The 15,533-nt window shown below is 37.3% G+C and overlaps 1 protein-coding gene across 2 annotated transcripts in view; it reads right to left on the bottom strand.

The window, feature by feature from the left end:
• Positions 1 to 15,533, bottom strand: part of atp9b (ATPase phospholipid transporting 9B) — a 60,329-nt gene that overhangs the window by 33,820 nt on the left and 10,976 nt on the right. For both annotated transcript variants that reach the window (XM_077195395.1, XM_077195396.1), the window contains exons 8-14: positions 14,746 to 14,840; positions 13,542 to 13,622; positions 10,536 to 10,611; positions 9,338 to 9,414; positions 3,168 to 3,328; positions 2,929 to 3,071; positions 2,499 to 2,611 (exon numbers count right to left, since the gene is read on the bottom strand). In XM_077195395.1, the coding sequence (XP_077051510.1) occupies positions 2,499 to 2,611; positions 2,929 to 3,071; positions 3,168 to 3,328; positions 9,338 to 9,414; positions 10,536 to 10,611; positions 13,542 to 13,622; positions 14,746 to 14,840 (746 nt within the window). The remainder of the gene's footprint in view (positions 1 to 2,498; positions 2,612 to 2,928; positions 3,072 to 3,167; positions 3,329 to 9,337; positions 9,415 to 10,535; positions 10,612 to 13,541; positions 13,623 to 14,745; positions 14,841 to 15,533) is intronic.

Here is a 15,533-nt window from a genome sequence, read left to right on the forward strand (position 1 = left end):
CACCACTAATATATATATATATATATATATAAAATATAAAACATACTTTACCTACAACAAGAAATATTTGTTTGGAAAAAGGTTTCATTCGAACACGTTCAAAAAACAGTTTTTTTTTTTATTCAAAAATTATACCAGAATCTGATAGCGTTATGTGTAAGAACAGGTGGACTGGGTCAGGAACTGAATTGCTGATAATTCACCTTCCTGTGCTCGCTCTCACTCAGGACACACTGGGCAAAAAAGCGTGAAGATTTCATCAGTGTCTCCCCACACAATGTCGGAATCTCACACTGTCTCTGAAACTTATCAATTTACATAAGCGCCGCTGTGAGTCTTTGTGTGTGTATGTGTGTTTGACAGGGGTTGCTGTGCTCCACTGGAGCAGGAGATTTCTCTTGATGAACTCCTCTTTCCTCAGAGCTCTGCTCAGGGGAAGAGATGACAACCTGCACATTGCCTCCAAATTGCAGACGCAGGTACATAAAGACACCCCACTGCTGGCTCATTCTCAAAAACGTATGCTAGGATCCTGCTTTTGACTATCTGAATAGGTTTATAAATATATGTTTATAAATATATATATTTTTACATTTAGATGACCTGTGCTGTCATCTAATGCTCACTTAAAGTTAATCTTCAAAATTCAAAAACAATAATTTAATAACACTGTGATTTTTAGCATATCTCAAAATAAATATAAATTTTTTTAGTGTACATAATAATGTTGTTATGCCTAAATTCACGTGTAGCAATTAAAACAATTAATTAAATATTGGCCACTTATTGCTTATTATCAGCCATAACATTGAAATTATTATCAGCTTATTGGTATTGGTCAGAATTATTGTCTTTAAATGTATATTTTAATTTTATCCCAAATTTTATTATGCAAGCAAAACATTGTTATACGGTGAAAAAACAATCACTGTGTAAGAAATCAGTCAGTTATACCGTTTATCAAAAAATGTATATATATTAATATACACAACGGTGAATACATAGGCCTATACATTTCTACACTGTTCAAAGGTCCTGCTTCTAACCGAATTTTCTTACTTTTGGATTAACTAAATTTCCATTTAGTGCCACAAAAATAACATACTTGACCCTTAAAGTATAATTTTATGGAAAAGCTAAGATTTTGTGCTACTAAATAGTCATAAAAAGCTTGTGGACTAAAGATTCTCCAAATGTTCATTTTCTACCTTTGTATTACAATCACCATTAAATAAAAATGGACAATTCTTATTGTTTTTATGGAGTATTGCACTTTTTATTATAAATATTTTTTCCGTGCAGATAATTTTTTTATACTTCCCCTTCCTTTTGCAGCAACATCTCTTTTCATCTCTGATAATGGGTTTTTCAGCACGAGATTGGGACAACCAGTCACTCACATGAGATCACAGCAATAGTTTCAACTTCAGTTTCATGTCGACTTTCAAGGGGCTATCGGTAAGATTCTTACGTTGTCTATGAGAGCCTGTAGACTTAATTTTTATGTGATGAAAATCAAAAGGATGTGATGTTTACGCGCGCTCTTCCTCTTCTGTTCTCTGAAACATGAAACGAATGCCTACATCCGTTTTATGCCGGATTACAGGATTATGCCGAAATAGCTATTCTCTACAGTACTGTCAATGTGACATGCAGAGAAAAGTTTGATACTTTATAATCAAACTATCATACCAGTGTAATTTTAATTAACTCATCTCGACATGATACCGGTGAATTGCAGAGCTAGTGCAAATACATCCACATTTCTATTATTGTTTTTTTCTGCTTTAGTACAGTAAAAAAAAAAATTACATACAGCAGCTTTAAAGGACAATTTTATAAGAAAGCTAAGATTTTCAGTTACAATGCAATTTAAAAAAGCTTGTGAACTGAAGGTTGTAAACGGAACCATGTCTTTTACATAGAGGATTATCAGTTTTTTTCCATTTCAACACACAATTCGAGTTCAAAATCCCAGTAGGACAGACAAGATCTCACATAAAACAATGGGGTTTGCCCTCTACAAAGCAGCTGCTGTTTTTAATAGTAATTTCTTTATACTCATAACACTCCAGAGAGAATCGGAGCTATAACTGCCTTCTGCACACCAAAGCATGTTAAGCAGTAAATTACATTATGTTTATTGATTCCTGTCAAACTCAATTTCACACAAGTTGTTGGACACGGACTCTGACATGTCCTGAGGGGGGATATAATAAGGCTATGATCGCTCATATCATGGGTACATTTCAAACCTGCCTGCCACTCCATCATCACAGTAATGAAGGACCGTGAAGCATGAAAATCAATTGCTACTGTGGGTTTAACATTGTGTCACCCAGCTGTGGGCACAAAACAGAAGCACACACACAAAGACGACAGCAATTTGTGTAGGATGTGAAACTCTTCAGTTTTCACTATAATGACAGAGAATGTCTTAACAGAGATAAGGTAAGTATAAGGTAAGGTAAGTATAAGGTGACAGATGTCAATCATACCTGAGCGTAGGACTGGATGATGTGACTCTGGATCTCATCCATGGTGTCCGTTCCGTATGACACGGTACCGAGATGGAGGCGTTTGAACACCATCTCGTTCTGGGTCAGAGTGCCTGGAAAAACAGCACACAAAGACTAAGATCAGGAAAGAAATCAATAGTTATTAAAAAGCTTTTGGATGGGCAGAGTAGTTTCAACAAAAGGAAATAAAACGAGCAACAGAGAGAAATTTATAAAATAAATTTTATTCTTATTTAGAATAAAATCAAATAAAATCAAAATAAAATAAAATTAATGAGGGTGCTTTATTTTAGGCTTCTGGAAATATTTCCGGTACATAAGGTGATTCATGAGTAGACAATCACAAACTATCTTTCACAAAAAGTTAGATGTGTGCCATTATAATAGGAAAAAAGTCATCTTTAAGTACCCGTTTTGTCTGTTAGCAGGTAGACCAGACGGCCCAGCTCTTCTGGGATGGTGCTTGTCCGAACCACAGTACCTGGAATATTCTCATCCTTCATAATCATCCAGCCGTATGCAGACTTCCCCATGTCCAGGTTTACTCTTAGACTACACACACATATAAATGACGTACTAAAATAAGTTTGTTCTCATTTCACACAGCTGAAGCTTCATATAATCTGGGTGATATTAGTATAACTGTACCTGATGGGGATGATGTATGAAAACAGAACAACAAAACGGAACAGGTTTCGAAACCATGGCCCAAGAAATCCCTGCAAAGCGACCATAACAACAGCGAGAACCACCTGAGCCAGGAACAGAGCTTTTGTTAGGCGGTTTAACTCCAGGTCCAACAGTCCCACCTGCAGAGGAAGAGTGAAAGATAGAGAGTCTGAGATCAAATTCTTGACCTCATATGTAAATCATTTTAGTTTGACCTTTGTCCTATTACTTTATTACTTAACTTTCTTTAGTGTGTAATGTTACTGTCTGAGCATGAAAAAAGTCCAATGCATATGCGTTAGTAATGTGTTAAAACTTGCGGTTATAGTATGGGGTGTGACATTTCTGTGACACTCAAAGCGGTTGAACAATCATTACACACTGGTCCAGGCGACCAATCAGGGCACATTGTGCTTTTCGGAAAGAGGGACTTCCATAGAAATGTATACGTAGAGGCCACATTTCGACCGCTCCAGACAAGTTGGCGTGCCTGCCATCTTGTAAGGGTCAGTGTGTCATCACCCACAGTAAGAATCAATGATGCCACAACATTACGCAGCTTCCGGTTGTAAAAGCAGATTTTAATTCCCGAAGAAATGGAATAACCTTTCACAGGTGAGAATGTGTTGGTTTGTGTTTTTATATGTATTAACTCGATCTTAAACGTTTTTACCATGGTACTTTGGTAATGTTTATACTTTTACAATGGTAACTTTTTAATGTCGTGTCAGCTGACGCCTTCGTCTTGTTGTATTGTGTTCGTTTAGCAAAATCATCTGCTGAAGTCTATTTCATATTTAGATACTCATACATACATAACTAAAGTTGCAGACGCTCAGTCAACCTGCTTTTGAAGGTTCACGGACCGGTCCAATATTGCAGACGGCTCGGCCTGTTGAAACAGCTGCTAGTGAGGATTCTATGTTTATACATCTATAATGGGCTTCATAGAGACAGGAACTAAACAGAGCGTCACTGACAGACTGGAAGGTGCTGCAACAATGTAACAAAATTTAACATGGAATCAAAACAAAAATATATATAAATAAATAAATAAAATATATTATATATAATTCACACACAACTACAGAATTCTGCAACTAACCAATTAGAATTAAGTATTTAAGAATAGTCTATGCCTTATACATATTGCTATATTTAAAAATATCTAGTAATGAATATTTCCAGGGAAACTTGATGGAAAGAGTGTTATTTATTGTTATATTTTTACAGTTTGTTTAGGATGCATTAAAAATAGTCTGTGGTTAAAGCACTCTTAGCCAAGGCATGTGATATCCCCTCTGAGAACAAGAACCTTAAGTGTTCCTCTCATCTGGAGTGATCTGAAATGTTACTCTTATGAAAAATAAAACAACCTGCCCATAAGCCAGCAGTGATCAATGCCCCCCAGGCCCGTTCCAGACCGCAGACCTTTCTCATGCTAATAGTGTATGTGGAGGAGAGAAGAGATGAGAGGCATTTAACCAAGAAGCCCACTGCTGTTGTCGTCTCTCTGTGAAAAGCACAGGAGGCAAAACCGGAAAAATAAAAGCAGAACGCCTCTTCATAGAAACGGCCCCCTGACAAAAGAGCTGGAGTTTTCCCCTTTTTCTCTCAAGTATGTCCCTCCAGCCAATGGAATATGTGGGAAAATGATGTCAAAAAAGAAGTTTTTCTTGTTTCCCTCTGGCGAGGGCCGACAGCGCGGCCTGCGCGAAAACACTGAGGTCTTTCATCTCGGCAGCGCGCTAATAAAAACAGCAACACATAACACCGTCCCCTGAGAAAAAGAATCTGCGTGAATGGGATGGGGGAGGGGGGGAGAGGGGATGGACAAATTGAACAGAAAAGACAAAAAAAAAAAATATGCAAGCAAAATTAATCCCCCAAACTGGCTATGGCCCCCCAGTCCCTGGAGAACTGCGTAAACTGGGAGACACTGGGAGAGAAGAGCTGCTGTCTGATTTATCAGCTGTAGTTTAAAACCCCTCCGATGGCCTGCCGCCCCACTCCGAGCTTCATGCTTCAGCTAGTGAGGAAAAAGGGGGGAATGGAAGGATTAAAATGAAGAAAAATTAAGACAGAGGACATAGTTCCCCAGCTGAAAGGGAGGAATCCCCCTTTATGGGGGCAAAACAATGCAGAGGCTGAATTTTGCAAAGCTGGCCGGGGATCGGGTGAAGCCGTTATTCATTCAGCCCGAGAGGAAAAAGCGACTCAATTACCTCAAGCTGAAGATGCTATCAATGAATCGAGAGTGCATATTTTACTCTATTCAACCGAGCCTCGTTTAAAGTGAAAGGAATGATTCAACCTGCCCTCGCTGCCTGTATGTTTTGTGTGTGAAATTTGATGACGACTTTGTGCCTGCATAATGAATATTCATTGGTTGAAATCCATCAAGTATACGGAGGCTGTTACAACAATATGGCATTATGCTAGTGCTCCAGAAACTGGATATGCAATACAGCTAAATGTAACATGCCATTCACGGTGCAGGGCCGCAGACGAGGCCTAGAAGAAGTTTATTCACTTTACGAAACGAATATATCAACAAAAATTATCAAAGTTACTGAATTTTTTCACATTCAAAAACGTATATTCACAACTTATTACATGTCTCAAATATTTGATTCCGATTAGTCAATCACTGCATTATGTGGTCAAATAATGTTGTATAACGACTGCTGAATTGCATAATTGGCTGTTGTCCCTGGCAACCAATCTCCTCTCACATTATAAAATAACTCAAATCAATATTTGGCGTTCATTTATTGATTCATTTGGTAGGAAGTGTTTTTTTCGTCATAGACGTGACCTGCTGGTTATTAAGCTGTGGTGCCTCCCACTCTATACTTTCCTGTGTTCTTGCCACTCTCTTTCCAATAACATTGCAAAAAGTCTTTAAAATAAAATAAGATTAAATTAAATTAAAAAAAAAATAATAATAAAATAAATCTAACTGGGCATCTACAGTACAGTGCTTAAAATAAAATTAAACTGAACTTCTACATTGCTTTCAATACAATAGATCAATCAAAATCTATCATCTACACTGCTTAAATAAAATAAATTATCCAACTGAGCTTATACATTTCTACACTGCTAAAATATACCAGTGAATATAACACCTCAAGTAGTGAGATGTCTGGTCAGCGAAGGGGGTTGTCCGACCCTTTGTCACATCCTTCAGACCACCAAGGTTTCGATCCTCAAAGAGAATATCGCTCCATATTACAACAATGACAGACACACACAGTGTAAAGTGATAGCTTATGTACTGTCAGCAGCTTCAAGTGAGAGCTTAGAGCTTTGTGCAAGGAATGTCACAACAGATTATAAGAGGCGAAAACGTTCTCAGTGACTTTCGCCGAGTCGTATCGACTTTCCCGCCCCGTCTCGTTCCCTGTATTGGCACCTCTGACATCATCTCCTTGAGATATTGAATTCCACTCTCGCACACAGAACATGGTAGAGCTATGAGCTCCGCTAGAGCTGCTGCTATCACACACATCTTGCAGCATCCATGACAGGGTCTGAAACACTTCATGACATGAAGAATAGTGGTTAACCAATATGGGTTTCTAGGATGGTTTTTGTGACGATGATATCTAGCACACAGGCTAATGGCTTATAAAAGGTTTTCAAATTGTGTGCAAATAAATGCACTCAATTAAAGGATTAAATAAATACATAAGTAAAACATTTACTTTAATATTTACAAAAAAAAAGTGTAAATAGAAAATCCACATTATGCACTGACAAATTATATACCAAATAATATTACGAAATTGATGATTGTTTTCACAGAGGTTTCCTCAAACGCTCTTCTCGACTGCCATTTGTCAAAAAACATACACAAACTAATACCATTGGTCAAGCAAATTTGATCAGATTTAATACATTTAAAGGCTACGATATACTTCAAGCGAAATCGAAGAACGAACTGATGTGACTTCATTTCGGACAAAATCGTGCCAAAACTAGCTTGATTTGGAGCTTGTTTTGGGAGTTCGAAACAGTTTGCCAATACAAACTTTCCATAAAAGTTCGCTACGGCTGGTAAACACCTTTGTACTACCATTGATCCGTGGCGATTACGTAATAGGTAGATGTGCACGGAGGCTCCGCCTTCTTTCACGAGGAAATCTTTTTCCGCTTCATTTCTCCAGTTCAGTCCGTCAAGGTCAGACGTCTGCGAGTAAAAACATGAACACACTGGAGAGCTGCTTAATAGTAGAAAATGAAGTTGTAGTACTGATGAAACGACACACTGACACAATTTTAATGTTTAATTTGCTTGATTTTAAGCTATCTATTGTTTAAAGTGCTATATAAATAAACTTGATGTGTCGAATTGCAAAGCTCATTCAAACATGTTGCTTTGATCAGATGCTTTTCTTATCCTTTTAAAAAAAAATTCTTGATGTTTTCTCAGTTTTGTTTTGTGTTTATTTTGTTGATAGCACATATTCACATTCTAAATGAGCGTGGGCTGCGTCAGGATGTTCGCTAACAGCATATCCCTGCATTTCGAAATTCGTTTTACCCCTAAGCGAAGGATGAAAAATAACTTTTCCGTGAGTATATCGGGGCCTTAAGGCTTTACACACACCTTGCAAGTAAGATTTAAGAAAGTACAATGACATGCTGTTTTAAGATCTATCAAGTCATTAATAGCTATAGGAGTTGGGTAGGCGAATTTTAACAAGTTTGGGGTCAGCAATATTTTTGTTACATTAATAACTTTTCTTTTTAAAATAAATGCTTTTCTTTATTAATATTTTAGAAAATCTGACAATTTTATATTGTGGTTTCCACAAAAATAGCAGCTTGAGCCGTTTTCAATACTGATAATAAGAAATGTTTCTTGAGCACCAAATCTGCATAGAATTATTTCTGAAAGTTCATATGACACTAAAGACTGACGCTGGAAATTCAGCTTTGCTTCACAGTAGTAATGACATACATTTATATATATATATATATATATATATATATATATATTCAAGGTAGGGTAGGCAATTTCAGAGAGGCTATCAATAGCAAAAAAGCTTTGAAAGCTTGAGATCCCACCCTTCCCACCCACCCTTGCATCTCCAAAGACACACCTGATCCAAAACACATGAACGCACACAGCTACAAAGCGCCACGAGATGAAAGAGAGTGTTAAACTACCTTATGTCTCACAGCACATAACATTACAATAATAATGAATGTAAACAACTTACAGAGCTCTTACTTGTACCACCTGACTGCTGCATTTATTTCGCCGTTAATGGTGTTGACATAGAAATGCATAAAGCTCCGGGTAGAATGTCATGGGTTGCATTTTAATATTTTGACCACTTCTATTAGTGATTGCTCTCAGGATATGAAGAGAGTTTCAACCAGTATAACAAAAGTGTTTATAAAATATAAAAAAATGCCTCCCATACCTACAGAAAACAGCTATTTTAAATTGTACTAATATTTCAAAATATTACTGTTTTTACTATTTTTTATTTAATAAATGCAGGCTCTGTGAGTGCAAGACATAAAAAACATAAAAAAAGGTACCAACCCCTACATTTTGGACCAGTCGTGTACATACTCTATGAGTAGAACAATGCCAGAGCTCTGAACTATGTGGATAAGTTTAAAAAAGGAAACAAAGGCCAAAGACAGCAGGGGTCAGTTAGGGGAGGGGTAATGAGTGTAATGGGATTTGACGTTTTTAAGTTTACTTTTACAGCATTGACGTCCACTGTATCTAATCATTAAGGAGAATTCTGCAGGATTAAGGCTCTGCCACAAATGTCACGCAAGCCCTTGGTTGGTTAATTTCCCTCTAGATTAATCTCTCTGGGGTTGTCCTTTCACATCGACAGGTCCAAAATTCATCACTAAGATCAGGGTTGAAAACCACCTCAACTGTTCGTTATTTTTATTTGGTTTAAATTGAAAGGTTAAAAGGAAAAAGAAAAACAATCCCTGGGTAATGTCTAGTGAATATTGACAATACAACTGTAGATATCACAATTCATACTTATGTTATTGAATTATATATATATATATATATATATTCAAACAATCAGCCTTTGGGAGAAAAACTAATTAAAGAAACCAAGTATTTCACTTTTCATAACCAAACAAACAAACAAACCCACCTTGTTTTTGGACTGCGACGTGTTCAGCACACTTCGCATCTCTTTCCCTGTATATATGACCACACCTATGACAGTACCTGAAAAAAATCAAAAAAATTGGATTACTGATTGCAAACGGACAACAATAAATAAACAGGCCGTGTGTCTATGGCCGGTCTAGTGAACAATTAGCTCAAAAAGTGTGTATCCAGTTAACGGATGCAGCTGAGACTCAGACAAATGATTCAATATGTGGGACACCCAGAAATAAACCGTTACAATGAGGCCTATTATAGTCAGATCAATGGGGCTGCTTTGGTAATGGACTGATTCATTAAAGTAAACTAATTACTGATAGAGTATGCAGCCTACCACAAAACGAGGAAGTGCCGAAGTCCAACTTTTGTTTAAACACTGTAACACAATATATAACATGCTGAAACAGAGTTTAAATATTTCTCATTTTCTTTAAGCTCGACATATTGTTTCATGTTTGGAAAGCAACGAAACCTAGGCTGCTCTCAAGGGGGTCTTTAATGGGCTAGGACTACAGGGCATATCGGTTTCTCGCCCATGGTGTTTTGTGTTGGGTCTGCTTGGTTGGATGGGATGACGTCACCAGACTGTGTTTTGCGGGGAGATATGGAAGGACTTTCTTCGGCTGAAGGTCACACCATGCTGGGGAATATGAAGAACCTCTAAAAAGCCCTGGAGAACCAAGACATGGGCAACCACAGATCAATGAAGGGCCGATCGCTGGCACAAACGCATGCCGCTTAAAGGAATAGCCCTGCTATTATTGTTGAACTGGGATCAGATTCTAAACAACAGACCCCTAGGAGATGTCGGAGAAAGCGTAGCGGCAAAAACCGATCTCGGACCTGTTCTTTGGGGACACGTTTCATTGACACCGCAGGGATAGGACTGCAAAAAGCCAGACACTTCGGCTTCCCATTAACGGCTACTCATATTTCTCTGCTCATGAGATTGTTTGAATAGTAGCAGATGAGTCTGGTGATCTCAAGTGACAAACAAACGGGAGAGCGAAGGGGGTCTTGAGTGATGCTGGCGGATTGCCTCAGTATCAACGGCACACTCTTCTACAACACAATAAACTCAAAAGATATTTGACCTGTGATGAATATTTCAGACCTCTGAGGCTTGTGTTTTTCTTAAATTTCTATAAAAGAAAATTCACGCTGGAAAAGACTTTGCTTACCAGATGCCACCACAGTGCTGGCCCACAGGGTGTTCTCAATGCTCAAACTCTCGTGGATGGGAGGGTCACAGTCCTCCTGGGAACAGAGGTCGTACATTAGTCTGGGTTTATACATCTCAGTCTGTTTTGATTTCATGGTTATCTAGCACAGGAAAAAGCGGTTATCAATTATGGCCTTTAAAAAGCAGGTCAATAAAAATGACAAAGACTCAAAGCACAAATAATGAATCGATGAACTTTCATCACGGCGAATGGCAAGTAGGGAATTAGACAACAGATTGAATTACACTAATGCCCGGTTTAGCGACACAGTCCATTTAGAGGGAATGGCGAAATCGGTTTGACTTGATTTGCCTTGTTTACAAAAACAGCACCATGCTGAACATCATAATAAGACCTTGTTTAGTGTAAGCACGCTCTGTGCTGAGCAGAACAGAACAGAATTTCTGACCCCAGGCCATTAATCACGGGAGAAGCGCAGAAATTAAATCTTTAAATGCTTTTTTCCACATAACACGTTGCGGCTGGGTGAATACGGATGATATCTAATTATCCGCTGTCAGTAGGGCATAATATACAGTGAGAAAGAGGGCCACACACATCGCGGCTGCTGAGACATGCGCATTGATGCAGATCGCGAGAGAGATGTGTCCTCTATTCAAGACGGCCCACTTGCTTTGTCATTTGTCTCTTTCTGGCCAACAGATGTAGCAATGCCAACCTGACAGAAACTTAAGAGAGGTTTATCAAGAAAAAGGGCCTTTTCTCAATGATAAGGCTCAAAAGACAGGGTTAAAGAAATGGGAGTGTTTTAAATCATAAATCATAACTCCGTACGTAGGATAAAAGTTATATAAAACTTTTAGGTAAACTTATAAGATTTCGTTGAAATAGAAAGGAACAGTTCCAAGATGAGCATTCATCATTTTTTTCTGCAGCTGTGAATCTGACAGTTTAATGAAAAACATATGGCTGCATCATAACTTAAAGGGATAGTTCACCCAAAAATGTTAATTCTGTCATCACTTACTCATGTTGTTCCAGACTTGTATGACTTTCTTTAGCGGTACATACAAAATGATATTTTGAGAAATGTCCCTGTGATTTTTGTCAACACAATGGAAGTCAATACTCATCAAAACTGTTTGATTACCAATATTTATCAAAATATCTTCTATGTTCTGCAGAAGATTGAACATAAATGATGATAGAATTTTCATTTTCGGGTGAACTATTTTTTTTAACTATAACATGTGAACTGGTCGATTTATGTCTAAATCTAGTTAAACCCCCTTTCTTTCTACAAATATATGGACAAATGCATTTATTTAGCTATGTAAATGAGAAAATGTTTTGTTTATTTTGGAACATCATTATTTTTATACTACTGTTCAAAAGTCTGGAGTCAACTTAGTCAAAAAGTGATTAAAATTAAAGTAGTAAAGACGTAAAAAAGTAAAATTACATTTTAGATCGTTACAAAAGATTTATCTTTTAAATAAATGAATAAATACAAAGAATCATACAAAATGTATCATGGTTTTCATACAAATATTAGGCAGCACAACTGTTTTCAACATTGCAAATAATAAATGTTTCTTGGGCACAATTCAGCATTTTATGAATTAAAATGTTAAAACAGAAAACAGTTGTAATAACATTTCATAATCTTACTGTTTAAAAAAAATGTAATTAAATGCAGCCTTGGTGATGATAAGAATCTTCTTTTCAAAAATATTTATAAAATTTTACCAAACCACCACTTTTTACTGGTAGTATATACTGTATAAAGCTAATAATAAATACTAGAAAGTAACCCCAAATCCAAAACCTACGACAAAAAGAAATATTTTAATTTAGAACAATAAAAAAAAAAAATTCCAAACCAGGTTGTCGCCAAATTTCCCCAAAATTAACATACACATATTAAAGTCAAGTGTAATAAAACATCACATTTTAAATAGGCTGATCTCTGCGATACTAACACAGATGTGAGTGCATGTGAGACATTAAGAACGATCATATTCACATTAACAATTATAGATTGTTTCATCCAAAGTGACATACAAATGAGAATAATAAAAGCAGAAGCGATCAATCAAGTGATTAATCAATGGATTTAAATGTCACTGTAAGGGCCTGTATTGATGTCCGAATCATAAAACTTTATTAAAATGATAGTTCACTCAGTAATGAAAATTCTGTCATCATTTACTTACCCTCATGTCATTTTGAATAATGTACTGGTGGCACTTTTCTATGCAATTATAACGAATGGGGGGGGGGAGGGGCAAGAGATTTAAAGCTTTAAATTGACAGTAAATTAGCTTTAATTAAAAAGAGAATATTCGAGAAAGAAATTCCTATGGGTCTGGACAACAAAAGGGTGAGTAAATAATGACAACATACTCCTTTAAATAAACAAAGCACTGAAGTGGCAATAAGGTGCAGCAAGTTTGTGGGCAGTAAAGAACTGTGGGAAACAGCGTTTGGAAGTGTGTCCCTATAGCTGCAGATTTGTGAAAGCAGGCTCAGGAGGGTGACTCAGCGCAGGAAGTGATCTTCTGCCCCTGCATGCTGTGTGGCCAAGAGCGAAGACTTCAAACAAAGACAGGCTTCATGTGGGGGGTCCCTTTTTCCTCCCTCTTTCTTTCTCCGGTACTGCGCTAATCTGCTGTTAATAAGGAACTGTGCTCGTCCAATGGGCTGGGAGTGAGCCTAACAACCCGTGATGTCATCAGCGTTGCGAGGAATGCGCCTCGTTGGCCGGTTTTACATTCCAGAGACACTTCAGCTCATAGTCATGTGAACAGGCACACTTTGAGAATCCATGTTATTTTAATGTGCAATTAAAAACAGCGGTTAGGTTTAGTTTACTGGGCAACAACACAACATTAAATACCTCTACAAAAACCTAACAGCGGGTTTAAATTGGAGCCATGACGCCACAGCGCATGGTAAACGAAGCATCGTAAAAATTCCTTTATTAATAGCAGTTTCTCTTACCCTTGTGAAGTTCCCCTCAAAACTGTGAATGTCCAGTTGAGGCTTCTGGGCGTAAACGTATGCACTGATGGAGAAGAGATCCTGCGGATAAGCAAACGGAAAGGTCAAGAAAAACATTAACGCAATAAATCAGCACCAGAAATGTCATCCAATGAACAAAGTTCTGGGCACGCTCCAAACTTATCCTCTTGTTTCGTGCAAGTGTTATGGCAGGACTCAAAGTGACTAGCAATCAGAGTGATTCTCATGAAAATAAGCCCCTTCTGACATCCTGCCACAAGTCAAACAGAACAGAAAATGCAGACAAAACAACGCAATTAAAACACTGACGGGTTGCTTACAAATTATAATGTCTTTTGCATTTGATGAAAAACAGGGATGTTTAGCGATCTGACTGTCAAGCCCACCAGACACCCGATCCGACCGCTCCCGCTGCTTTACTGCGCCAATCATTCGGCGACTTGTTGAAATTTTAATTCTGTGATCACATTAAGTGGTTTCGGAAAGACAAATACAAACGTGAACCCTTGCTCGAGGTGAGTGTCATCTCCACGCTGATGGCACTGGGAGACAGACCGTTTGGTGGATTCCAGTTGTCTCTCAGGGTAAAGTTACCGGCCCATGTGAAACAAACCCTCCGGCCAGTAAATCAGATACACAGTGATATCAAACATGAGCCTACGTATCATCAGCCTGAGAGAGTCTGAGCGTGGGCCTACGGGGGTAAAGTTACCGACCCATCCGCGAACAGAACAGAAGGAACTGAAATGTGATTTTGGATGCAGCTGCTTTCGCTCCAGAAGTAGATGGTACGTGCTGACGTGTCTGACGGTTCAAAGCTTTTAAAATCTTTATATATATACTTTATTTTAAGCAATAAAGCCATTTTTGTTGTGATACAGAAGCATATTCAAGCTAAATGTATGCCACAAAAAAGATGTGGGGGTGGGGGGTCAACAGTGACATTTTTTTCTTCATACCTCACAGACTACTATAAAAACATTTAAATGAGTCAAGCATGAATGCACTATTAATAGACTTAAAATGTGAAAGACTCGGACTAGATGATATTTTATACTATTTTGTATTTTATACTAGTCAAGCATCTTATATCAGCAAATATTTGCATAATTTATTGTTAACATGCATTAAGATCACAGCAATATGGAGCATGTACTGTTTTTGTGCAAGAAAATGTTCATACCCCTAAGGCAGGTAGTCTTTGAGTACAAGCAACAGTGACTCGCAGTTTCCAATCTGTCTCTCCATCCAGCTGATCTGTTCTAATAAAACATGAACCTGGTAAAACAAAAGATTTTCAACATTTTAACACATTATTTAGTCACATTATTCTTTCAAAAATGTAATTTAACTTGATAACATGCAGTGATCTGTTCTGAGGTTGTACTATTTTTTTCACAGACAGAATAGTGAGAGGACTGGAGATGAATGTGTGAAGGACACATTTATTATGAGCCAAATCTTTGGCCCCTATACACTAAAGAACTCTGAATGCTTAACATATTGTTCATATTGATCTCAGACAAGACTGATATAACGGTAGGCGGTAGACAGGAAAGGTCACAGTCTTTAAGTTCTCAGTGCAAATGCTTCAGCGTTCATCATGTTCCATATACTGAGTTTGCCTACATTATCAAGCCTTACTGAAGTACAGCCTGTCAAAACATATTCGGTCATTTCTTTGAAAAATATAATATATATATATACATATATATATATAAAATTAATTTTAAAAAAATTCACGAAATGAGATTTTGCGTTATAATATTAAGAATTGTAATGAAGATAATGTCCAAATCTTAAAATAGACTTCAATGACTGTATAAATTTTTTTTTATAATAATAATAATCTTTTGAGGTTGGGGTGAAATATGGACATGTTTTACATGCTTCAGTAAACCATACAACACATTAAAGGATCTGCTCACTAAGACTTGGTTAATATCTTACAAAGACATTTTTAATAATCAA

Source organism: Siphateles boraxobius, unplaced genomic scaffold, assembly GCF_051911475.1.
Source record: "Siphateles boraxobius isolate OS27281-9 unplaced genomic scaffold, OSU_SipBor_1 33, whole genome shotgun sequence".
Classification (NCBI taxonomy): Eukaryota; Metazoa; Chordata; class Actinopteri; order Cypriniformes; family Leuciscidae; genus Siphateles; species Siphateles boraxobius.